This window comes from Podarcis muralis, chromosome 14 (assembly GCF_964188315.1).
Source record: "Podarcis muralis chromosome 14, rPodMur119.hap1.1, whole genome shotgun sequence".
In the NCBI taxonomy this organism is placed as follows: Eukaryota; Metazoa; Chordata; class Lepidosauria; order Squamata; family Lacertidae; genus Podarcis; species Podarcis muralis.
In genome coordinates this window covers 14,368,163-14,395,316 of record NC_135668.1, presented here as the reverse complement: position 1 = coordinate 14,395,316, position 27,154 = coordinate 14,368,163, and the positions used below count along the sequence as shown (strand labels likewise).

General features: G+C 44.4%; 1 protein-coding gene across 1 annotated transcript in view; it reads left to right on the top strand.

Moving 5' to 3' along the window:
* Positions 1-26,698, top strand: part of SLC27A2 (solute carrier family 27 member 2) — a 35,930-nt gene extending 9,232 nt beyond the window's left edge. Inside the window, exons 2-10 of the mRNA XM_028706632.2 lie at positions 1,946-2,155; positions 4,747-4,905; positions 6,689-6,813; positions 13,823-14,017; positions 14,648-14,738; positions 15,926-16,124; positions 17,558-17,655; positions 20,999-21,129; positions 24,209-26,698. Of these exons, the coding sequence (XP_028562465.2) occupies positions 1,946-2,155; positions 4,747-4,905; positions 6,689-6,813; positions 13,823-14,017; positions 14,648-14,738; positions 15,926-16,124; positions 17,558-17,655; positions 20,999-21,129; positions 24,209-24,385 (1,385 nt within the window). The 3' untranslated portion in view covers positions 24,386-26,698. The remainder of the gene's footprint in view (positions 1-1,945; positions 2,156-4,746; positions 4,906-6,688; positions 6,814-13,822; positions 14,018-14,647; positions 14,739-15,925; positions 16,125-17,557; positions 17,656-20,998; positions 21,130-24,208) is intronic.
* The last annotated feature ends 456 nt before the right edge of the window (positions 26,699-27,154 follow it).

Sequence of the window (27,154 nt, the reverse complement as noted above, 5' to 3'; positions counted from 1 at the left end):
TACATTACATAACAGCAAAATGTCCCAGTACCTTGTTCTGAATAATGGTACTTCTCTTGTTAATGCTGTCTGGCATTTGGGTTTGGAGCTGGGGCGCGGGTGGCGCTGTGGTCTAAACCACAGAGCCTAGGGCTTGCCGATTGGAAGGTCGGCTGTTCGAATCCCCACGACGGGGTGAGCTCCCATTGTTTCCTCCCAGCTCCTGCCCACCTAGCAGTTCAAAAGCACATCAAGGTACCACTGTACTAAATGCACGGGCGAAAATGCTTAAGTGAACAATGCTATGTTTAGGTGATGATCATGTAGGCGACAAAAGGCAAGAGTTCCCTAATAAGGGTGCTGCCACAGAGAAGGCCCTGCTGGAGGTCACAACCTCACCCCTGAGCCATACACATCTGTGTCACCACTTCCTTTTTTGGGAATGCCTTCCAAAAAGAGAACCATGCTCACAGTGGCTTTAGGCAGTCTCTCATGCAGGGTGGAACAGGAGCACACAGATAACCGCAGATACATTTTCCGTGTCATTATGGGAGCCTTTCAGAAACGATGCATGAAAGAGGAAGGAAATTCCCTGGGATATTGCGTCACCCTCCCATTGGAAATAGCTGACATACGCAGGTGGGGCTGGAGAACCCTCACACTTGATAATGAACAATCTCATGAGGGTCCTTCTAGTGACACACAAATCCAGGCATCGTGCAATTTCAGATTGTTAGGAAACACACCGGCTAGCCTTTTTCCAGATGTATCGTGAAAATATGACACCTGTGTTTCTGATACCTTGCAGTATTTTGCCTTCCTTTATATGGCACCACTAAATATTTGTGGAAATAAATTTGGCAAGATGTTTGCTGTGGGCCCTGTTACAGTGGTACCTCGGGTTAAGTACTTAATTCGTTCCGGAGGTCCGTACTTAACCTGAAACTGTTCTTAACCTGAAGCACCACTTTAGCTAATGGGGCCTCCTCCTGCTGCCGCGCCACCGGAGCACGATTTCTGTTCTCAACTTGAAGCAAAGTTCTTAACCTGAAGCACTATTTCTGGGTTAGCGGAGTCTGTAACCTGAAGCATATGTAATCTGAAGTGTATGTAACCTGAGGTACCACTGTATTTTATGGGGGGAGACATACTTTGCAAATGTGTGTATATTAGGTGAAATAGCACACAAAAATATTAGGTGAAATAGCACACAAAAAACTGTACAGTGGTACCTCGGGTTACAGACGCTTCAGGTTACAGACTCCTCTAACCCAGAAATAGTACCATGGGTTAAGAACTTTACCTCAGGATGAGAACAGAAATCGCACGGCGGCAGCGGGAGGCCCCATTAGCTAAAGTGGTACCTCAGGTTAAGAACAGACCTCCAGAATGAATTAAGTTCTTAACCTGAGGTACCACTGTGTATGTGAGTGGCATTTAACTGTAACTTGATGACCTGCATTCTCCTTTTCACCAAAAGCTGTTCTCCCACGTAGCTTGCAGGTTTGGTTCCGTGCTATTTGTTCCGCCATTGTGGAAATGAGCAATGCCACATGACTTTTCTGTTTTTGTTTTTTAAAAATAATTTTTATTAAGTTTTCCATTTAACAATCCAATCGTATCACATTAATTATTCCAGATTATACCAGTACATATCATAAGGTCCAAATATTTTGCCAAATTATAATTTTTTTCGGAGGGGTTACCATGCTTCAAGTTCAGTAACTTACTGAACTCAAGGCACATGACTTTTCTGAGGTTTCGAAGCTACACCTCCTGAAATTCCCTCCTTCTACACAACTCTTTTCTTTTTCCTTTCCTCCCCCCCCCCCCCCCCCGCTGCATCTGGCCATGCTATGAAGAGCACTGCAAAAACATTTCAGAGTAAAACATCACAGCACAAACCTTTATTGAATAATGGGCCTTTCCCCCTTTCAAGTAACCATTTCTTCTCTCCTCCTTAAAGAATTAGCATCAGCCATTGAAGAAGTGCTTCCAGTCCTGAAGGAAGAGAATGTGACTGTCTATTACTTAAGCAGGACCTCCGAGACAGAGGGGATCGACAGTTTCATTGACAAAATGGAGGCTGCTTCAGATGAGCCTATTCCAGTGTCCTGGAGATCAAATGTCACTTTTAAAAGTCCTGCCCTGTACATATATACCTCTGGGACTACAGGTACAGTAATAATAATAAAGGTAAAAGGTAAAGGTACCCCTGCCCTACGGGCCAGTCTTGCCAGACTCTAGGGTTGTGCGCCCATCTCACTCAAGAGGCCGGGGGCCAGCGCTGTCTGGAGACACTTCCGGGTCACGTGGCCAGCATGACATCGCTGCTCTGGCGAGCCAGAGCCGCACACGGAAACGCCGTTTACCTTCCCGCTAGTAAGCGGTCCCTATTTATCTACTTGCACCCGGGAGTGCTTTCGAACTGCTAGGTTGGCAGGCGCTGGGACCGAGCAATGGGAGCGCACCCTGCCGCGGGGATTCGAACCGCCGACCTTTCGATTGGCAAGCCCTAGGCGCTGAGGCTTTTACCCACAGCGCCACCCGCGTCCCAGTAATAATAATAAAAACCCACAAATTAGGGGTTCCTTGGTCTACAGTCAACCCTATGCAGAAATAAGTCCTGTTTAGTTCAGTGGGACTGATTTCCAGGTAACTGGGTGTACAGAATTGCAGCTGGCTTATTTTATTCACTGGCTGGTTTTAAAATATCTTATGAAGAAATCTAATTGACATATTGCAAAACTTCACTGAAAGTGCCTGAGGAAAAGGACAGTGTCTGTAAAACTTGGGAGACAAAACTAGCTGTAGTTGTGTATTTTAATACTCTGTTGGAAGCTGCCCAGAGTGGCTGGGGAAACCCAGCCAGATGGGCAGGGTATAAATAATAAATTCTATTCTATTAAGCAATGTGGTAGTTTGCAAACAAAAGCATATGTAAGGCATGGGCGTAGCCAAGTAGGGTAAGGAAGGGGCAGCTGACCCCCCCCTCAAAATCAGTAAAAATACATAGCTAACTGAGGTTCTGCTCCCCGCAACAAAAGGCCTGCCCCCCCCCCCGAAATCCTAGCTATGCCCATGGATGTGAGACTGCTCTACTAACAAAAGAGAGCATTGTTGTTTTTTTGAATGGCTTCTGTTGGATGAAAAAAACAGTAGCAACCCAGGTTGGATCCAAGCTAAGTTGGCTACGTTTTAGTCCCACTGAAAACAACCGACAAACATTAATTATGACTATCTCTTCAGTTCCCAAAGTTGTTTAACAATCAATCTTCTCAGGGAATCCTGGAAGTGAAAGAGGAGCCGCCTAACAACTTGAGGTACCCTGAACAAACTACAGCTCCCAGAATTATTTGGGGGAAGCCACAACTGTTTAAAGTGGCATGATGGTGCTTTAGGGACGCGGGTGGTGCTGTGGCTTAAACCACAGAGCCTAGGACTTGCTGATCAGAAGGTTGGCGGTTCGAATCCCTACGACGGGGTGAGCTCCCGTTGCTCGGTCCCTGCTCCTGACAACCTAGCAGTTTGAAAGCACGTCAAAGTGCAAGTAGATAAATAGGTACCACTCCGGCGGGAAGGTAAACGGCGTTTCCGTGCGCTGCTCTGATTCGCCAAAAGCGGCTTAGTCATGCTGGCCACATGACCCGGAAGCTGTACACTGGCTCCCTCGGCCAATAAAGTGAGATGAGCGCCACAACCCCAGAGTCGGCCACGACTGCACCTAATGGTCAGGGGTCCCTTTACCTTTACTATGGTGTTTTAAATGCATGTTGTGAATGTGTCGCAACTTAGCCTTCTCCCTAACATGAGAGTTTTTTTGTTTGTTTGCTACACGAACGGAGATTTTAAGAATGAGGATAAGGTGTAGGAGATGAGTTGGCATATAAAGCCTTCTCTGGTTATTAGAGGTTTGGAAATCATTATAGTAAGTTCATAGATGTCATTGCCCTGTACAGTGGTACCCCGGAAGTCGAACGGAATCCGTTCTGGAAAGCCGTTCGACTTCCAAAATGTTCGGAAACCAAGGCACGGCTTCCAATTGGCTGTAGGAAGCTGCTGCAGCCAATCGGAAACCTTGGAAGCCCTGTGGGATGTTCGAGTTCAAAAGAACACTCACCTCCTGGTTTGCGGCATTCAGGAGTCAAAATGTTTGACTCGCAAGCATAGCTGTCAACTTACAGATTTGAAAATAAGGGACCAGCAGCCACGAAAATAAGGGATCAGCACCCAAAATAAGGGATTTTCCAAGCACAGGTATGTTCAGTTTCTGAGCCCCTCCGAGCCAAAGGCAGAAAACCCAGCCAGCAGCCAAACAAAGCCTCAAGCGGTGGTTCCCATAGCGCAGCAACCCAACAAAGGGGATGCAGCAAGGAAAACCACCGTCACCTCTCTGCTGAGAAGTGCTGAGCAAAGGCGAGTCCCCAGGTAATGCGGCCAATTTGATCGGCACAAGGCATGCAAGCTCCACCCCCCAGTTGTTCTTAGACTCTTTTTTTGGTGAGCAACGCAGCCAAGCAACACAGTTGGAGCCTCCTTCCTCCCTGGCCGGCAGGGAGGGAGGGAGAGGAGCTGCTTCCTTTGAAACCCGGGAAATTTAAGGGACATCATCAATAAGGGACAGCAGCGGGACACGGCGCTGGGATAAGGGACTTTCCCACCAAATAAGGGACGGTTGACAGCTATGCTCGCAAGGCGTTAGGGATCCAAGGTACGACTGTACTAGTTTCCCGTCTAATGAAAAACAAAACTTTTCTCTTCCCACAGGTCTTCCGAAAGCTGCATTGATTACCCATGAACGTACAATATTGGCCTGTGGTCTGATCATTGCCAGCGGTGTTACTTCAGCAGATGTTATCTATACCGCTCTGCCGCTCTATCATAGTGCCGCCCTTTTAATTGGGGTGCACGGTTGCATCCTGCAAGGTAAGCAGGACTAAGTTGGATTAATAACTTGACTTTGTTTTGGAAAGCCTGTTCTCCTTCATGGAGAGCATGTGTTGCGGTGGGGTCTTCCAAGACATCCCACTGTTGCTGGGCGGGTAAAGGTAGTTAGCCACCATTGCAATTGGGCTCCTCTTGTCGTTGGGGAGAATTTGATGTTGCCATTTAATGATTGACAGCCAAGAAGTTTTATATTCCCTGCGCGCAGCGTTGAGCTTCCTCTTTTCGCTGCGCGCATCAGATTACCCGCCCACCCTCCCTATATTTAGGGTTGTTCGCACTGACCTTGCTATGCCTGTCATGGGGCAGGGGCCTGGTAGGAATTTTGTCCATTTGGCTGATTGGCTGGTGCCATTTGGTTTTTGCCTACTGCGTAGCAAATCGTCACAACTTGTAAGGTTGCGGTTAGGCATTGGTTTTTATGAATTGGTTGGTGGAGGAGCATGGATTGGCTGTGCCTGCCCCTCCAATGCTGTTGCTGCAAGGGTATTACGTTAAAGGAATCCAGAGGCTCGCCATGCTTTTGTCCAAACCCCTGTCAAGGGGCTAGGGCCATGCAAGAGCCTCTGGGAGCATTTGGGGAGAGGTGAGGGCATGGTTCCCAGCTCCATCTTTCCCCCCAAAATGTTTTCCCTTTCTGACTTTCGTGGGCGTGCGAATGTCAGTCTGTCCCCGGGCGGGGACAGATAGTCGCAACCAATGCCTAAGCAACCACTCACATTTTCTGTACAGTGGTACCTCGAGTTACATACGCTTCAGGTTACAGATGCTTCAAGTTACAAACTCTGCTAACCTAGAAATATTACCTCAGGTTAAGAACTTTGCTTCAGGATAAGAACAGAAATAATGCTCCGGCGGTGCGGCAGCAGTGGGAGGCTCCATTAGCTAAAGTGGTGCTTCAGGTTAAGAACAGTTTCAGGTTAAGAACGGACCTCCGGAACAAATTAAGTACTTAACCCGAGGTACCACTGTATTTTAATAAAGTTGTGGCCAAAATTATGCCAAAAACCTTAAACAAAAAATTCTGTGCGAATTGTGTTTTATTGGGTTGGCTTGGGGACCTTGACACGCCATGAGATTCCACTGTAGCATGTTTACTCGGCTTCTAGCCACCGAACTGAGCCAGGAGTGTAGAATAAGCATTTGTTGCCCCTTGCCCCCCATCGTTCTTTGGTATACATTTCCCAGAAGGTACCTGGGATCTTGACGCAAGGCTCCCACACCACATGCCCTTGGAGGCTCTTGGGAGAAATAACCATGGGTGCAAACATACAGAGATATGTTTTGATGGTGCTCATTCAGGGATAATACTGTTTGAACTGTGTGGAAACAAATTAGGATTTTGCTGCAGGCGTGGGAACTTCTTGCCTTCCCGGATATTGTTGGGAGTTCAGTTCCCATCATTCCTGCCTATTGGTAGTGCTGGCTAGCACTGGTGAGAGATGGGAGTCTTGACAACATCCAGAGTATTAAGTTGTGGGTGAACATATCAGACGACACAGCGATTCTTCAAACAGCTCTTCTTTATTCAGATGCTTTTCTGTGTATAAGACTAGGGGTTATTTTTTTACTCAAAAATAATGTTTGAAAATGGGACTCCTCTTATACACGGGCAGTGCATTGTGGGGGCGGATGATTGGTTGCAGCCCCCAAAATAGGGGGCGTCTTATACACGGTGGGGGTATTATACATGGAAAAATACGGTATATCCTTCAATAGGGGTGTGTGTGTTAGTATCTAATTCCACTGTCTCGTTTGCTTGTAGGTGCTACTCTTGCATTACGTTCAAAATTTTCAGCTACCCAGTTTTGGGATGACTGCAGAAAATACAACGTAACTGTCATACAGTACATCGGAGAGGTGCTTCGCTATTTATGCAATGTGCCCAAGGTAATTTATTTCTCTGACATCTGTGTGTGTGTGAGAGTGTGTGTGTGTGTGTGTGTGTGTGTGTGAGAGAGAGAGAGAGAGAGAGAGAGAGAGAGAGAGAGAGAGCGCTTCTAAGGATATTGTTAGAACTGGTCTTGATTCAATGCCTTATTTATTTATTTATTTATTCATTCATTCATTCATTCATTTAAAGTATTATATCTATGGTTTGTTAGCACTTGTGGCTTCTGTAAAAAATAAATAAATTGTACCTTCACATGAACTTGAAAGAGGCCCGTTTCTTAGATGGCGAAATTAATTCCAAAGGAAGACTTGGGCCAAGTTCATTTGTAGGATCCAGAGCCGTTCTGGATTAAAGCCGCTCTTGCACAACTTGTGACTCTCTAAGCCGGGGGGGGGGGGAAGAATGCTTTTCATGCCAAGGGCCACATTCTCTTCTGGAAAACCTCCCCAAGGGCCACATACCAATTTTACTGTTTACTATTAGACTCTGATGGGTTGTTGAATGTTGCTTTGTCTGATATCAGTTGTTTATTTTAACATTATTGCGACTTTTATATTGGATCAGATTGTCACTATTAATGTTTGATGTTTTATTATGTTTTTATGTCCTGGAAGCTGCCCAACCCAGCCAGATGGGTGGGGTATAAATGAATTATTATTATTATTATTATTATTATTATTATTATTATTATTATTATTATTGCCAAAGGCAAAAGTGGGCAGAGCAATGAAAGTGAATTTCCCCTTTGTATGGTAGGCTGGTTGCCACATGCTCTCATTGTTAAATTGTGGGTGAACATATCAGACGACACAGCGATTCTTCAAACAGCTCTTGTTTATTCACAGGCCAGAACTGAACTGAACTGAACTGAAGGGTTCAGTCAGCCTGCTTATATAGAGCTCCAGTACAACGTAACTGTAACAGCTTTCTGTAACTATCCAATCACTGAACGTCACTTTCGATCCCTTATTTGCATATGTGGACCTGAACTATCTGCAGTATCCCCCTGCTGGCCCAGGGTGAGAACTTCAGTACATAACACTCATGTACCCTGCTCCTTCCATCCAGACCACAAGAGACATTATCAGAGGTCTTGGGCACATTCTAGCCAGACAAAAGCACTTGAGGAGGGAGTGAAGCAGGTCCTATTTGGGTTGTGACCTGGGAAAAGTCCCAAAGGCCAGAGAGGCAAGGAGGGATGCATTCAAGTCCCTGGACCTGAGATTTCCCCCTCCTGCTCCGACCTGAATCTAATTCCACCGGCTATACATGACAGCCCATCAGAAGCTTCAGAAACCTTCTGTTCTACTGCTTGCCTGTAGCTACAAAAACAAAAGGTTTGTCATGCTACAGTCCATAGCTGGTAGGCTACACTTGGCTTGGATCACAAGTTATGCAAGCTGGAGGTAAATTAAGGTACCGTGGACTTTGTACATCAGAAACTTAAACGATTCTAAGAAATTTAATTTTTAGTTTCTCAGCTGCCCTTTGCACTGTAGGAGGGACTGGAATCCACCAGGAATGTTCTGTATCAGAATACCTGCTGGTGCAATGCCAATTGAAGTACCTCCAGCAAACCCACTCTGCGTTGTCCATTGTAAGTGGTGGGAGGTGGAGTTTATCGATTATGGCAGACTAAATCATCTTCTGTATCTGGGTTGTCTTTCAGGACCTTAAAGCTCTGCAGCTCTGAATACAGGCACAATTGCATTGCTGAGCTTGACTCTACACAACAAACACAAGCAACACGAAGACCAGTATACTAGATAGCACTGTAGTTCTTATTGCATAATATACAGTGGTACCTCGGGTTACATACGCTTCAGGTTACAGACTCCGCTAACCCAGAAATAGTGCTTCAGGTTAAGAACTTTGCTTCAGGATAAGAACAGAAATTGTGCTCCGGCGGCGTGGCAGCAGCAGGAGGCCCCATTAGCTAAAGTGGTGCTTCAGGTTAAGAACAGTTTCAGGTTAAGAACGGACCTCCGGAACAAATTGTTGTTTGAGTACCAAAGCATTTGAGAACCAAGGTACCACTGTATTAGATTTGAGCTTAGTACGCACTATTTAAGCAAGAAAAATTGTGGCTTAAATGGCTGCATTTGGTTGCAATCAACTTTCGGCTCAATAAGCAGAGATATGCATGAGCCTAAAACACGAGCTGAACACTATTTATTTAATCTTCCTTAGGGGCGTAGCTAATTGAACACCAGGTTTTCCAGTTAATACGCAATTAAACTGAAGAGTGGGAAGTTTACACCTGCCTCAGTCTGTTTGGCTGCAAACCAAACAGAAATAAATGGCTCCAGCAATCCTTTGGGATATCAAAGGAGCAGTCTTTAGAGCCCGGTTCAGGAAGCAAGACCTAGTGTCATGTGACTCTAAGTATAGAGACACACGAATCTCACTGGAAGAAATGTTAAGGGATCTGTTCCAAAAGGAAAGAGAGCTAAAGTTGGGGGATTAACTAACGGGTGCTAACTGAAAACTGAGTTCCTCTACCTATCTCTATCTTAAGACAGGTTCCTGTATTTGCTTGCAGTTAATATGTTTTGCGTAAGGGACACGGGTGGCACTGTGGGTTAAACCACAGAGCCTAGGACTTGCCGATCAGAAGGTCGGTGGTTCGAATCCCCGTGACGGGGTGAGTTCCCGTTGCTCGGTCCCTGCTTCTGCCAACCTAGCAGTTTGAAAGCACGTCAAAGTGCAAGTAGATAAATAGGTACCGCTTGGGCGGGAAGGTAAACGGTGTTTCCGTGCGCTGCTCTGGTTCGCCAGAAGCGGCTTAGTCATGCCAGCCACATGACCCGGAAGCTGTACGCCGGCTCCCTCGGCCAATAAAGTGAGATGAGTGCCACAACCCCAGAGTCGGCCACGACTGGACCTAATGGTCAGGAGTCCCTTTACCTTTAATATGTTTTGCAGTGTGAATATAGTGGTTGAGCAAGGATTTTCAGTTGTGTCTGGAAGAACACTCTGCACATTTCCACCAACAGAAAACTCTCCAGTGAAGAGTTACAAAAACCAGCTGACTTTTATGCCAGCCATTTTAAGAATTTAATTAAGCTCTCAACAGCAGCAGCAGCAGCAGCAGCATAGACTGTTGTCAAAGTTGGCATGCTCAGTTACCTGATCCAAGGAAATCACTTCAAAGCTGGGAATAAAGCCCACAGATGTATATTTGTGATAATGAGGGTGTAATACAAAACAAGGTGGCTTTTAGCGATGCGATTTGCTTTTCCTGCGGGTGTTATAAAACTCTTTAGCAGTACAGATCATTAAACTTTGTCAAGGGGAACCACGGAGCTTAATTTCCATGACGGAAACAGGAGGAGCGAGAAGTGTTGGGGTTTTTTTTAAGATAAATATAAAGATCACAGTGTTAGGCAACACACACAAAAAAGTTATTTTTTCGATTGTCATCTTGTGTTTCCATCTAAAGGAGCCCAAAGGGAGGCAAACTGTTAAAACAATACAATTTTAAAACATTTTTGTTTAAACAACGATGACAACCACGTACCCTCACAACTGATGATTTCAGAATTGCCAGAAATATTATCATTTAGCCACTGAATGCTAAGGTGAAACAGTAATGTTTTGCCTAAATGTTAAGAATGAGGGGTTCACATACACATCACCAGGCAAGGCATTCCCTAAATCCGGGGCCTCTACTGAGAAGGCTCCGTCATGGGTTCGGCTGCACTCAGTAACAGCGTTTTCTCATGTTCCACTCTCCCTGTTTACAGGTGCATTGGTTTTTTATTTTATCTTTAAAGGAATTTTATTAACTGAGACAAAATATATGTGGGACACCAAAAAATCACAATCCTTTCAGAGTTACATATATTTGAAATGTTAACAGGAAAAAAATAAACAAATATCAGTACATTGTAAGTGGTTCATAACCAGGCTTTTAAAAAAGCGCATTATTTTTGTGGTACGGTTCCTTTTGGATTTGATCATAGCTCAGATCTAACCTTTGCCGCCTTCAGTTTGCATCATCTCCTTTACTCAGGGGTAAAGGGATAAATGGAAAACAGAGGGACGGACGGCGGGTTAATAATAGCTCACCCCTAGAGAAGCTTTTCTAAGTGGAAAAATTAATCTCAGGACTCCCATGGTCAAAAAAGCAAGAAATTGAAATTGAAATACTTTATTGTCACTTGTACGACTTGTATAAAGTGAGATTACACGAGCACCTCCCACTCAGCTCTCTTAGTCTTAATTCCCCTTGTTTACTGACGCGCACCCACCAAACCTTAAAGTCAGTTGCCCTGTTAGTATCTTTTCATTCAGCAGCCTAACAGCCCACAGATAGAAGCTGTTCTTTACCCTGTTGGTCCGACTAATCATGCTTCTATATCTTCTGCCCGAGGGCAGGAGATCAAGAAAGTGCCGGCCAGGGTATGAATCATCCCTGAGAATTTTCCTCACTCTCCTGCGGCAACGTTCTTCTGCGATGTCATCCAGCGGATTCACGGGACAGCCCATAATATCTTATGCTGTATTCACCCAGTGGCGTAGCGCTGGTTGTCAGCACCCGGGGCAAGGCAAGTAATTTGCGCCCCCTAACCCGTGGATTTGCGCCCCCTAACCTGTGGATTTGCCCTAACCCCAGATGTTGCGCCCGGTGCGGCCGGCCCCCCTGCACCCCCCACGCTACGCCACTGTATTCACCACCGTCTGTAGGCACCTCCTATCAGTTGATGTCAAACCAGCGTACCACACCATGATGCAGTATGAAAGGACACTTTCTATTGTGGACCGGTAGAAGGAGATCAAAAAATGTTGATTGACATCGTTCTTTCGCAATACTCTGAGGAGATGGAAGTCTCTGTTGGGCTTTCTTAACCACCTGGGTTGTATTGATTTTCCAAGTAAGGTCTTCACTGAGATTAACTCCTAGGAATTTAAAGGAAGAGACTCTCTCCACACAGCCCTCCCCGATGTACAGCTGAGCTAGTTTTCCTCTCTTCCTCTGAAAGTCCAACCCCTTTGGACTTTGTCTTGCTAATCTTGCTAACTAGATTTGTGTGGGGAAAACTCTTGAGCAGGATTTGAGCACAAGAGCCCTCTCCCCCCCCTGTCTTCCAGTAGCTGTCATTCAGAAGCATCACTGCCCCCAACCTTGTGTGCTAGAGTGTCCTTTTCATCTTTTCAATTCGTATACCGTCTTTCTATCTTACAATACTCAAGGCGGTTTACAAGCTGAAGAAACCAAAAATGTACATCTTATAACAGTCTAATGCAATACAGAAATGTGATAATAAAACAAAATTTTAAAATACGCAACCTACATCCAAAAAGTAAAATTCAACAATCATTTGTTGTTGTTGTTGTTTAGTCGTGTCCGACTCTTCGTGACCCCATGGACCAGAGCACTCCAGGCACTCCTGTCTTCCACTGCCTCCCGCAGTTTGGTCAAACTCATGCTGGTAGCTTTGAGAACACTATCCAACCATCTTGTCCTCTGTCGTCCCCTTCTCCTTGTGCCCTCCATCTTTCCCAACATCAGGGTCTTTTCCAGGGAGTCTACTCTTCTCATGAGGTGGCCAAAGTATTGGATCTGTCCTTCCAGTGAGCACTCAGGGCTGATTTCCTTCAGAATGGAGAGGTTTGATCTTCTTGCAGTCCATGGGACTCTCAAGAGTCTCCTCCAGCACCATAATTCAAAAGCATCAATTCTTCGGCGATCAGCCTTCTTTATGGTCCAGCTCTCACAATCATTAGAACAGTATAAAATAATAATATCAACATATAAAAGGTAAACAGAAATCCACCCAACAGTTCCAGTAAATAATTCTGAACTATAATCAATAAAACAACGGCAAGCCACAGTGCATAAAATAATGCAATACAAATTGAGAAGCAGAGACTAGAGGGTCAAGGCAGGTGGAAGGAGGCCTTGCCTGATGAAGTCTCTCCCCTCACAGTCTGTGAACTCTGAATAATGACTCTTGCTTGTCTGGATGGAGGAAAGAGAGGGAAGTATGTAGAAACCTGCCTGTTGTACAACAGGATGCCATAGCTCGGTGGTAGAGCAACTGGCTTGCATGTAGAAGGTCCCGAGTTCGATCCCCAGCATGTCCCCCTGGGAGAGACGCCCCCCTCCAAGTGCACCTGCCAGGCAGTGTAGACAGCACTGAGCTAGAAGGACCTATGCTCTGACTCAGTATAAGGCAGCTAGCTCCCCAGTAAAGATTTACATTGGTTTCTCTGCCCACTTTTGCCCCTGGGTCCGGGCACCATTGTCTTTGATAAGACAATTCTGACTTTTGATGTATGTTTCTGAGCACAATTCCAAGTGTTGGTGCTGACCTTGAAAGCCCTAAACGGCCTCAGTCCTGTATACAGTGGTACCTCAGGTTACATAAGCTTCAGGTTACAGACTCCGCTAACCCAGAAATAGTGCTTCAGGTTAAGAACTTTGCTTCAGGATGAGAACAGAAATCGTGCTCTGGCGGCGCAGCAGCAGCAGGAGGCCCCATTAGCTAAAGTGGTGCTTCAGGTTAAAAACAGTTTCAGGTTAAGTACGGACCTCCGGAACGAATTAAGTACTTAACCCGTGGTACCACTGTACCTGAAGGAGCATCTCCACCCCAGAGAATCAGGCAAAGGGCCTTCTTGGTGGTGGCACCTGCCCTGTGGAACACCCTCCCACCAGATGTCAATGAAATAAACAACTATCTGACTTTTAGAAGACATCTGAATGCAGCCCTGTTTAGGAGTTTTTAATGTTTGATGTTTTATCGTTTTTTTAATACTCTGTTGGGAGCTGCCCAGAGTGGCTGGGGAGACCCAGCCAGATGGGTAGAGTATAAATTATTATTATTATTATTATTATTATTATTATTATTATTATTAATCTGATCCTTTATAAGGCAGCTCCCTATACTTTTCATAGAAACCTCCACCTTTCTCTGGCGAGTGTGGATTACTTTTTGCATGTATGAAATACTGCAATATTTTCTGCTCTTCTGGAATCATGACTTATTTTATTTCCAGAAAGACAACGATCGCAACCATAGGGTAAGAATTGCCTTGGGTAATGGCTTAAGGGCTGACGTTTGGAGGGAATTCATCCGGAGGTTTGGAAACATGCGCATTTTTGAGTTTTACGCAGCCACGGAAGGCAATGTAGGCTTTGTGAACTATACCGGGAAAATCGGAGCCGTGGGAAGATTAAATTATTTGCATAAGGTAAGTGAAAATGTGTTCCAGTGGTCCCTGTTTACCAAGATTAGGCATGAGATACTTCAGATTGATTATGTATATATAACAATATTTACAAAGCTTGTTTAATTTTGAAGATACAACGACGTCATCAGAAGCTCACACTAACAGAATCCATCCATCATGATCTGAACCTCTGTATTAATACAGGTGGGAGTTTCATTCCAGGCCCCTGTGTTTTTGCGAAATCACATAAAATGGGGAGCACCCTGGAGAGTCCTAGTGACTGGCAAGGAGACCTACCTCAGATCCCAAAGAGGACCTCTCCAGGCTCCAGGGAGGGTCTCCTCGCAAGGGAGGGGCAGTAGGGCTTTGTTGAGCTGCTTAGCCTCACCGCCTAACAGCTGATGTTCAAGGTAGCGCAGCAGCCGTCGCTACTTCCAAGTGCATCAGTTGAACAAGTCCACGGCACTTCCATGCATGTATATGATGCTTAAAGTGTTCTCTTTTTTTATATAAACAGTATTGGGGGTCTGTATGAAGAAAAATGCAATGTATATGTAAAATGTGATGTTTATGAGACCTCCGTGTATAGGGCAGTATATAAATTTGATTAATAATAATAATCATTATCATCATCATCACCATTTTCATTAGAAAATAATGCGCTATGACCTGATTAAATATGATGTAGAGAAAGATGAACCTTTCCGGAATGAAGATGGCTACTGTATAAAAGTTCCTAAAGGTACATATGTTTTACTTCTTTATTTGCCAGTAAAATTCAATGCTGCTGTTGCTTTGAGCTGCCGTTTTAGTGTTTGCACATCATTTTGAAGTGCGGAGAACAATAGCCATGCTCACTGCAGCTGATGGGAATGCAGTCTAGCAACATCTGGAAGGCCACAAATTCCCTACTTGTGAATGAAACAATTCCATCTGTGAAACATTATCCCCAAGGAAACATGCCTGACACCAGGCTAAGACCTTTATATTCACTCAACTATTTTGTAACCAAGCTAGCCTTCCTCTACAGTGGTGTTTATCTGGGGTGGCTAGGACATGTCATTATTACTAGATGAGCATTGTGGGTATTTTGTATCATACATTGTTTTAAATTTGAGGGTTTTGTCTGTTTTATTTTATCTCATTAATAATAATAATAATAATAATAATAATAATAATAATAATAATAATAAATTCATTATTTATACCCCGCCCATCTGGCTGGGTCCCCCCAGCCACTCTGGGCGGCTTCCAACAAAACACTAAAATACAATAACCTATTAAACATTAAAAGCTTCCCTAAACAGGGCTGCCTTTAGATGTCTTCTAAAAGTTATTTTTCTCTTTGACATCTGGTGGGAGGGTGTTCCACAGAGCGGGCGCCACTACCGAGAAGGCCCTCTGCCTGGTTCCCTGTAACTAGTCTTCTCGCAGTGATGGAACCGCCAGAAGGCGCTTGGCGCTGGACCTCAGTGTCTGGGCAGAACGATGGAGGTGGAGACGCTCCTTCAGGTATACTGGACCGAGGCCATTTAGGGCTTTAAAGGTCAGCACCAACAGTTTGAATTGTGCTTGGAAACGTACTGGGAGCCAGTGTAGGTCTTTCAAGACCGGTGTTATATGGTCTCAGCGGCCGCCCCCAGTCACCAGTCTAGCTGCCACATTCTGGATTAATTGTCGTTTCCGGGTCACCTTCAAAGGTAGCCCCACATAGAGCGCATTGCAGTAGTCCAAGCGAGAGATAATTTATTTTTTAAAGCAACTAACAAATGTAATAATAGATAGATTGATACATAGATTGTCCCAGCCATTCTGGGCAGCTTCCAACAGAATATAACAAAACAGAGTGAAACATCAGGCCTTAAAAACTTCCCAGTATGGGACTGCCTTTTTATTCTTGCTTGTTTTGGTTTTTTTTGTTCCTTATAGGTGAAGTGGGACTGTTAGTTTGTAAAATAACACGGTTTGCACCATTTAGTGGATATGTGGGAGCCAAGAGCCAGACTGAAAAGAAAAAGCTGAGAGATGTGTTCCAGAAAGGGGATTTATATTTCAACAGTGGTGATCTTTTAATGATTGACCATAACAACTTCATTTATTTCCATGACCGAGTTGGAGACACATTCCGGTTTGTTGGCTTTTTATATATATTTATGACCTTTAAAAGGTGAAAGCAAATAATTGTGGGTTCTTAATGTATGCAGCAAGGGACACGGGTGGCGCTGTGGGTTAAACCACAGAGCCTAGGACTTGCTGATCAGAAGGTCAGTGGTTCGAATCCCCGCGACGGGGTGAGCTCCCATTGCTTGGTTCCTGCTCCTGCCAACCTAGCAGTTCAAAAGCACGTCAAAGTGCTAGTAGATAAATAGGTACCGCTCTGGCGGGAAGGTAAACGGCGTTTCTGTGCACTGCTCTGGTTCGCCAGAAGCGGCTTAGTCATGCTGGACACATGACCCGGAAGCTGTACGCCGGCTCCCTCGGCCAATAAAGCGAGATGAGCGCTACAACCCCTGAGTCGGCCATGACTGGAGCTAATGGTCAGGGGTCCCTTTACCTTTTAATGTATGCAGCTCATCAGAAAGATGATGTGCAGCAGAAAATTTGGGTGATCATGTCACTATGCAGTTCAGGTTGGGGGACAAACACACACCTCTCTCTCTCTTTCTCTCTCTCTCTCTCTCTCTCTCTCTCTCTCTCTCTCTCTCTCACACACACACACACACACACACTCTTTTGTTGACCTCTTGCTGAATATGTGAGCTTACAATGAAAATTGTAGCACCAACAAGCAAGTCATCACTTAGTGATGCCAAGAGTCAGCAAATGAATGTGTGAACTTCTTCCAAGTCAGTCCACATACTGACTTGCTGAAATGGCAACATGAAATGGCCTTGAAGAGGGGGTTCCGTATTATTGTGTCAGGGCTGGAGCCACGAAAGCTGAAACTGGGGAAACATTTCCATGGATGCCCTATGTGGTAGCTAGTCAGAAGTGCAGTTGGGGGCATCTTCCAGAGGTTTAAATAGTCTCAGGCCCCACCCACCCAGGGTAGCCATTGGGCCTTGTGGTCTAAACCACTGAGCCTCTTGGGCTTGCCGATCAGAAGGTCAGTGGTTCGAATCCCCATGATGGGGTGAGCTCCCGTTGTTCAGTCCAGCTCTTGCCAACCTAGCAGTTCGAAAGCACATCAAAGTGCAAGTAGATAAATAGGTACCACTCCGGGAGGAAGGTAAACGGCGTTTCCGTGCGCTGCTCTGGTTCGCCAGAAGTGTCTTAGTCGTGCTGGCCACATGACCCAGAAGCTGTACGCCGGCTCCCTCGGCCAATAAAGCGAGATGAGCGCCGCAACCCCAGTCGGCCACGACTGGACCTAATGGTCAGGGGTCCCTTTACCCTTTACCTATATTACTTGCAGGCTAGTTACTTAATTTGTATGGCTACATCTCTGCAAAGGAAAGTGGTGCAAGTGTCCATTATTTTGCAATGTTACTTGCTCTGAGTTGGTTTGCTTTAATGGGATTTTCTCCCCTGCTGCCCCCCCCCCCCCGCCCCACATCTCAGATGGAAAGGAGAAAATGTTGCTACAACTGAAGTTGCAGATATTCTGGGACTGATCAACTTTATTCAGGAGGCAAATGTATATGGCGTGCCCATTCCAGGTATAGTATGAATTCTCTGGTGTCAAAGATGATAGTTTTGTGGCTTCTTGAAAAGAAAGAGAAAAATGGCCTTCTTTCCATCATTGTGGCTGCTACACTCCCTCAACACCCATCCTAGGTGATCAGAAGATCTCTGTTCCACCTTCTGTATTTTCCTCATAACACATTTGAATTGTGTTGTCACCATGATTGCAGAGTAATTTATCAACATTAAAAAAGGTAGCAGCCACCTTTTTTAATGTTGATAATGTTGAGAAAGGAGTCATTAACTTTCTAGACAAAACCAAATACTGTTTTTCAGCATTTGTAAACACATTTTGAGTTGCAGAGAAGGGAAGTTGAATTAGGATGAAGTGGATATTTTGTATGAACCGAAATATTAACTTACAGTGTTACCTTGGTTTAAGAACAGCTTAGTTTATGAACAACTTGGATTAAGAACGCTGCAAAACCCAGAAGGAAGTGTTTTGGTTTGTGAACTTTGCCTTGGAATAAGAACATGTTTTGCTTCCTGTTGAGTGTGTTCCATTTGTAAATTGAGTCCCCCGCTGCTATGGGAAAGCACGCCTTGGTTTAAGAATGCTTTGGTTTAAGAATGGACTTCCAGAATGGATTAAATTTGTAAGCCAAGGTACCACTACATACATGTCTACTCAAACATAAAGCCACACTAAGTTCTAGAGGACTAAGTGCAAAGGATTGCAGCCTTATTTTACTATATGCTTTTCTTTTCTCTAAAAGAATAAAAAACAGATCAGTGACAAGTTCTATTTATACAATTATGCACATTTTTTAAAAAAAATGTATTTATTTATATACCCTTTATATGCCGAAATGGCATCTAACCAGTTTACAATTATAAAATCAATAAAATTGTAATTACAAATCATAAGATCAATACAAATTAAAATACACAATAACAATTTCATTGGGGCATTAAAACACCCCCAATTAAATATAGAAATGAATGCAATGAATACGAAATTTAAAAATACAATTATTATCATTATTATTAATAATAATAATAGTAATAATAATATCCTGCCCAACAGAATATTAAAAACACGATAAAACATCAAACATTAAAAACAATAAAACAAACCATTACAAAGCACAACAATCAGAAGAATTAAATGTGATTATGTGATTAAATGTGTTATGTTTTCAGTAAACGTCTTTTTTTTATTTTTAAAAAAAAGGAAAAATAGCAAACAATAGGAGTCTTTTGCTGGGTGCTCCATTTCTGCCACGGACATTTGGAGCTTGATTACCAAGTGTGCTTCAAGCTGCTTTCCTTTGTTTTCACCTACCTCTGTTGAAGAGGTAAACACCTAATTGCCATGGGAAAGATTTCGCCAACAAGAGAACTGAATAATAGTCCAGAGTTCCTTATCCTCTCCTCAGATTGTGTTACAGCAGATGGAGGAAATACAGCTCAGCTCCCCTTGGGCCTAAAAAACCAAATCGAAGACTGAAATGCCTAATTGCAAACTGGTCTTGCAGCAAGGGGGAGAGTAGCAATTCATGGTAACCCTTCACATTTTTTTATTATCCCTAGGCTAAACCTTTTCACCCCTTTTAGATAGATCCTATATATTTGCCACCTGACGTAAGTTCACAGGGACAGAATCTCTCCTAAACACTTGAGCCGACCTGGCAGATTCAGGTGTGAGCGCCAAATATTTTATCCAAAACCACAAATCCTTTGAGTAAACACTATTCAATGCCAGGTGTTCCTTTCCAAGTGACAAAAAGCACAGATTAGCTCATAAGTAAGTATGCAACCATGTTCTCACAGCCTTGGCTAGGGGCTCCTTTGTCAATAACATTCAAGGTCATAGACCTTAGAAGCTCTGGAAGGAGGCTGGTTCCATCAAGACTATTCCAGCCCCTTCCCCTTAGGTTTTGGCTTAAAAAACCGTAGTCCTTTCACCTACGTGTACAAGGAAGCTCTCTCCTCCCACACACAGCGTGACTACAGTGTCAAACAGCCATGGTTCAGCTGAAACCTCCAGGTGCCCAAGGCACTTACCTAACTGGAGAGATGGGCCTCATAATTTGGCTGTTTTTAGTTCACGTTCTTGATGTAGGGCAGCGGTAGACTTTAGGCAGCTATCATCTTCTTCTCCAACTCATTTGGATTTGCAGAGAAAAGGTCTGAGGGTTAAGCAATTATTTATTTATTTATTTATTTATTTATTTATTTATTTATTTATACCCTGCCTATCTGGCTGGGTTTCCCCAGCCACTCTGGGCAGCTCCCAATAGAATATTAAAAGCATGATAAAACATCAAAACATTAAAAACTTCCCTAAACAAGGCTGCCTTCAGATGTCTTCTAAAAGTCAGATACAGTGTTACATCGGGTTACATACAATTCAGGTTACAGACGCTTCGGGTTACAGACTCCGCTAACCCAGAAATAGTACCTCGGGTTAAGAACTTTGCTTCAGGATGAGAACAGAAATTGTGCGGCGGCAGCGGGGGGCCCCATTAGCTAAAGTTGTGCTTCAGGTTAAGAACGGACCTCCAGAACGAATTCAGTACTTAACCTGAGGTACCATTGTAGTTGTTTATTTCCTTGACATCTGATGGGAGGGTGTTCCACAGGGCAGGTGCCACTACTGAGAAAGCCCTCTGCCTGGTTCCTTGCAACCTCACTTTTCGCAGTGAGGGAACTGCCAGAAGGCCCTCGGAGCTGGACCTCAGTATCCAGGCTGAATGATAGGTGTGGAGACGCTCCTTCTGGTATACTGAGGTAGTCAAGTATACCTTGACTACTTGACAAGTTGTCAAGACAGCCTGTTTTTTTTATAATTTATACTGTTTGAATTTTTTTCTAGTAAGCTGTATCAGGAACTTGTTGTGATGCGGTTTAGAAACACAAGCGACAGATATAATGGGAAAAACTGATTTTAATAAATGATTGCAGAATATTTGTTACTTAAGAGAAGTGTTGAAGCCGCAAAGAGATGGAGGGAAGTCAACTAATATAGCAGGGATTCAAACTAGTTTTTCCAGAACAGAAAGAAAGTGACTGTAAAGAAAGAAAATAAGGATTACAAATGTATTTATTTCTGAGACCTGGTGTATAGAATATTCAAATTACTGTTTGTACCCTTTGAACAATTTAGTGTACTTGACTAATTCTTTTTTGTTTTATATTATTTACCTTGTTTATTTCTTTTTCTTCTTTTTTCCCCTTTTATTTTTATATTTTTCCTTTTGATTTTTGAATATTTGGATGTAATGTTTAACTTATGCTTTCTTTGTAATTTTAAAAATGCAATAAAGATTTAAAAAGAAAAAAGAAACACAAGCAACGATAATGATTGCCTTGCAGGTCACGAGGGCAGGATAGGCATGGCATCCATACGCCTAACAGACGGCTGTGAATTTGATGGGGGACAACTCTACAAACACGTTGTAGACTACCTGCCTGCTTATGCAAGGCCTTGTTTTGTGAGGATCCAGGTAAGTCTGCCTTACTAAGTACCATTTTCACCATGGAACAGGTTCCAGTATTCGTGGAAGTTACAATACGGTAGGAATCTGCGCATCTCTGATTCTACCACTCCTGTAAGAAGAATGATTACGGCATTCAGGCTTCTTTTTAGAGAAAAGGCAAGCAAGAGTCAACAGGATGTTGTTGTTGTTGTTGTTTAGTCGTTTAGTCATGTCCGACTCTCACTGACCCCATGGACCAGAGCACGCCAGGCACTCCTGTCTTCCACTGCCTCCTGCAATTTGGTCAAACTCATGTTCATAGCTTCAAGAACACTGTCCAGCCATTTCGTCCTCTGTCGTCCCCTTCTCCTTGTGCCCTCCATCTTTCCCAACATCAGGGTCTTTTCCAGGGAGTCTTCTCTTCTCATGAGGTGGCCAAAGTATTGGAGCCTCAGCTTCAGGATCTGTCCTTCCAGTGAGCACTCAGGGCTCATTTCCTTCAGAATGGATAGGTTTGATCTTCTTGCAGTCCATGGGACTCTCAAGAGTCTCCTCCAGCACCAAAGTTCAAAAGCATCAATTCTTTGGCGATCAGCTTTCTTTATGGTCCAGCTCTCACTTCCATACATTACTACTGGGAAGACCATAGCTTTTACTATACGGACCTTTGTTGGCAAGGTGATGTCTCTGCTTTTTAAGATGCTGTCTAGGTTTGTCATTGCTTTTCTCCCAAGAAGCAGGCGTCTTTTAATTTCGTGACTGCTGTCAACAGGATAAGGTAAAGATAAAGGGACCCCTGACCATTAGGTCCAGTCATGACTGACTCTGGGGTTGTGGCGCTCATCTCGCTTTATTGGCCGAGGGAGCCGGCGTACAGCTTCCGGGTCATGTGGCCAGCATGACTAAGCTGCTTCTGGTGAACCAGAGCAGCACATGGAAACACCGTTTACCTTCCCGCCCGAGCGGTACCTATTTATCTACAGTGGTGCCCCGCAAGACGAACGCCTCGCAAGATGGAAAACCCGCTAGACAAAAGTGTTTTCCGTTTTGGAGGCGCTTAGCAAAACGAATTTCCCTATGGGGTTGCTTCGCAAGACGAAAAAATCTTGCGTGTCCCCGCATGTTTTTTTCGCTTTCCCCCCCCCTTTTCCTAAGCCGCTAAGCCGCCTATCAGCTGTTCCGCTAATAACCCACTTAACAGCTGGTCGCGAAAAGCCACTAGACCGCTGTAGCGCTAATCCGCTAAGCTGTCAGTGGGCTTGCTTCGCAAGATGAAAAAACCGCTAGACGAAGAGAATCGCGGAACGGATTCTTTTCGTCTTGCGAGGCACCACTGTACTTGCACTTTGACATGCTTTCGAACTGCAAGGTTGGCAGGAGCAGGGACCGAGCAACGGGAGCTCACCCCGTCACAGGAATTCGAACCACCGACCTTCTGATTGGCAAGCCCTAGGCTCTGTGGTTTAACCCACAGCACCTCCCGTGTCCCAGTCAAAAGGATAGAAGGGTATAAAATGATACATGAAATGGAGAAAAAGGACAGAGAAATGTTTTTTCTCCCTATGCATCATAACACTAGAATTCTGAATGTTGGAAGAGGACGGACAAAAGAACATACTTTTTAACACAGTCCGTTTGAAATTGCTCCCACAAAGGGCAGTGGTGGCCAGCAGCTTGGATGGATTTAAAAGAGGAGCTCAGGCAGTAGAGCCTGAGACTCTTAATCTCAAGATCGTGGGTTTGAGCCCCATGTTGGGCAAAAAGATTCCTGCCTGCCAGGGGGTTGGACTCGATGACCCTCATGGTCCCTTCAAACTCTACAATTCTATGGTTCTAAATTCAAGAAGGATAAAGCTATCAGTGGCAACTAGCCCTGATGGATGTGTTCTATGTCCACAGTCAGAGGCTGTATGACTCTGAATCCTGGACACCACAGGAGGAGAGGGTGCTTTTTCTTTGGGCATAGTTGATTAAGGATACTAAATCCAGAGTGGTGCATGCTCTAGTTATCCCCTGCTTGGACTACTGCAATGTGCTCCACGTGGGGCTACCTTTGAAGGTGACCCAGAAACTGCAATTAATCCAGAATGCGGCAGCTAGACTGGTGACTGGGAGTGGCCGCCGGGACCACATAACACCAGTCCTGAGAGATCTGCATTGGCTCCCAGTACGTTTCCGAGCACAATTCAAAGTGTTGGTGCTGACCTTTAAAGCCCTAAACGGCCTCGGTCCTGTATACATGAAAGAGCGTCTCCACCCCCATCGTTCTGCCCGGACACTGAGGTCCAGCACCTTCTGGCGGTTCCCTTCCTGCGAGAAGTGAGGTTACAGGGAACCAGACAGAGGCCCTTCTCGGTAGTGGCGCCTGCCCTGTGGAACACCCTCCCTTCAGATGTGAAGGAAATAAGCAGCTATCTTCTTTTTAAAAGACATCTGAAGGCAGCCCTGTTTAGGGAAGTTTTTAATATTTAATGCTGTATTGTTTTTAACACTTGATTGGAAGCTGCCCAGAGTGGCTGGGGAAACTCAGTCAGACGGACGGGGTATAAACAATATGTTGTTGTTGTTGTTGTTGTTGTTGTTACTGGAAATTGTAGCTCTGTGAGGGGGAAACTAAATTCCCAGGATTATCTGTGGGAAGCAATGTGCTTGGAATATGTGTGGGGTGTGCTTTGAATGTACAGTGCGTTTCTGTCCTTAGTCGCAGAATCCTAGGTGCGTAACTTGAAACCCAACAGAGATGGACTCAACTTTAACCTACACCTTGGAGATGAGCCTAAAAGCTGACTTCATAGCTACACCAGCCAGACAAATGTTTATACTTCCTTTTTTATTTTTTGGCAAACTTTGTACTTTTCCTTCCCCCCCCCCCCCACTTCCTCATATTTTGTGTAACATCTTGCCTGATAAAGAGTTCTTGAGAGCTCAGACACTTGTCATTATTTTTGGCATTTTTGTTGATTCCAGTAAAGACATGGCCCAGCTGATAATATTAAGGCTACAATCCTGTTTACCTGAGAGTAAGCCCTCTGAATACTGTGCCTTACACTTGAGTAAACATGCATAGGATTGCACTGTAATTTTGCCTTTTCCCTTGTTGTTGCAGGATGCCATTGAGGTCACCGGAACATTCAAACACCGGAAGGTGCAGTTAGCCCAGGAAGGATTTGACCCAGCAGCTATCAAAGACACCCTGTATTTCTTGAATGACAAAGAAAAGACATACGTACCCCTAACGGAGGACATTTATAATTCAATATGTAGCAACCAACTGAAACTATAACACACCCAAAGCGGCTGGTTGGTGGTGTTTGTAAAAGCAAGAATCAGTTTTTATATAATGTTAGAAAGTTACCAAAATTGATTTGAAAGTGATTGTGTGTTTGTATCTAGAATCTAGTGGGTGGGTCCCTAGACCAGATGGCTGGCAGTGGCATAGCGTGGGGGGTGCAGGGGGGGCCGGGCGCACCGGGCGCAACATCTGGGGGGGCGCTCGCACTCGCAGCTCTCTGCCCCTACTAAAATCCACGGGTTAGGGGGTGCAAATTACTTGCCTTGCCCCGGGTGCTGACAATCCACGCTACGCCACTGATGGCTGGGAGGTCTCCTGCTCTTGATGGGGTTACACTTCCGCTGAAGGAGCTGGTTCGCAGCTTGGGGGTACTCCTGGATCATTTGTTGTCGCTCGAGGCTCAGGTGGCTTCAGTGGCCCAGAGTGCCTTCCCTCAGCTTTGGCTGCTGACCCAACTACGCCCCTATCTGGACAGGAATAGCCTAACTACTGTTGTCTATGCTCTGGTAACTTCAAGGCTAGATTACTGCAATGCGTTATACGTAAGGCTGCCTCTGAAGACGATTCGGAAACTTCAGCTAGTGCAGAATCCAGCGGGCAGGTTGCTCACTGGAGAAAGACGGTTTGTGCATACTACACCGATCCTGGTCCGACTGCACTGGCTACCAATGAGTTTCCGGGCCCCATTCAAAGTGCTGGTTTTGAACTACAAAGCCTTAAACAGCTCAGGACTGCAATACCTCTTTTCATATGAACCTACCCATACCGTGAGATCACCTTCTGAGGCCCTTCTTCATGTGCCTCCTCCTTGAGAGGTGCAAAGGGCGGCAACACGAGAACAGGGCCTTCTCTGCAGTGGCTCCCTATCTGTGGAATGCTCTCCCCAGGGAAGTTCGCCTGGCACTTTCATTTTATACCTTTAGGCACCAGGCAAAAACGTTCCTTTTAAACCAGGCCTTTGGTTGACCTGATTGACATCCTATACCCTTTTAAAATGTAGCTTGGGGGGCATGTTATTGGGTAATTCTTATTTTGATTTTATATATTGTGATCTTTTCTGTGAACCACCCTGAGATCTGTGAGTATAGGGCGGTATATTAATTCAAATAAATAAATAAATATAATTTTAAATGCCATTACATTCTTTGTTTAACAGATATTTTAGTGGTGATGGTGAAGTTGTTTTACAACTCTGCCTTCACAGTTCTGGGCAGTATGCTTCCAAATGCCAGTTAATGGGAATCACAAGGCGAGAGAGTCCTGTTGCACTCAGATCCCATTTGTGAGTTTCTTATAAGTATCTGTGAGAACAGGATCCTGGGCTAGAGAGGACCTGAGGTTCTCCTTTCTGTCATAGGAGTTCCTGTATTCTTGTTTTACATACACATTCCTTTTATGATACGATACAATACGATACGATATCTTTATTGTCATTGTCCCACACAGAACAATGAAATTAGAAAATCTACATAAGACAGAAACCCCATTTTAAAATACAATATAATCTTATAGAGACTCCTTATACTGCGTTTAAAACTAGAATTGCATTTGGGTAGAAACTGTTTCTCAGGTGGCTAGTCCTAGTGTTTATAACCCTGTACCTTCTTCCAGAAGGCAGAAGAAGCTGAAAGAGATCATTTCCGGGGTGCACACTATCCTGCGCTATCTCTGCAGCTTTCCTGGCAGCATAGATTTGACCTAAGGTGGGAAGAGTGCACCCAATTATTCTCTCTGCAGTCTTTACAACCCTGGACAGCATTGTTTTTTCCCTGGCCGTGCAGCTCCCAAACCACACACACAGACCGTAAGTTAATACACTCTCCACAGTACAATGGTAAAATGCCATCAACAGGTCCTTTGAGAGATTGTTTTTCTGGAGGATCTTCAGAAAATATAACCTCTGCTATGCTCTCTTCATCAGGTCTTTGCTGTTTTCTAAATTTAGCACTAAAATCTGCATGATCTGCATACGAGTTCCTGCCATGTGGTTTATTGAGTACTTGTTATGTACTGAGTTGAATAGGATCCAAAATGCAGCAGTCTGATTGGTCCTAGAACAATAGGATTCAGAATGCAGCAGTCTGATTGGTCCTAGAACAATGCAGCAGGATGATTGGTCTGCAGGAGCCACCCAATCCAGCTCCAGATGGAAGTGAATCCACAACCCGATTGGCCTACAGGAGAATTCCGGAATTAGCCAGTCACGTGCAGCCCATTGTGTAAATAATGTATATAAAGCAGATACTTGGAGGGGACTTTCATTCCTCCTCACCACTATGAGCTGAATAAAGAGCATGAAATCCACTCTCGACTCCGAGTATATTTCAGTACTGAATGAACGTCTCCATTATCGCTGGAAACCAAAATCGTGCTGGAGCAAGTGAATTAACCTTCAGACCGCCTTGACCTATTCAACTCTTTTCTAGATTGCCCAATCATTGGGACAATGTCCCCACATTTCAGGATATCCTTGTTCTATAAAGTAGATGCGCCTAACTCAGCAGCGATGTACTAACATGTGTAAAATATTTTTTCAATAAATTGCCGTTTTGCAAAACAGATCCCACGAGTTTCAAGTATGACTTATTTCTGGCTGTTGGCTTGTGGTGTTTTTCCAGCAGAAAGAAGAACATGGTTTCCTTGACAGCACTTCTCATTCCAACATTTGTTGGTGCTATTCCTTCTTCTGAAACTAAAAAAGGCTGAGGACTGTTGACAACTTTTCATCCTAGCAAAGGTTTTTGTGCATCAAAAAGACAT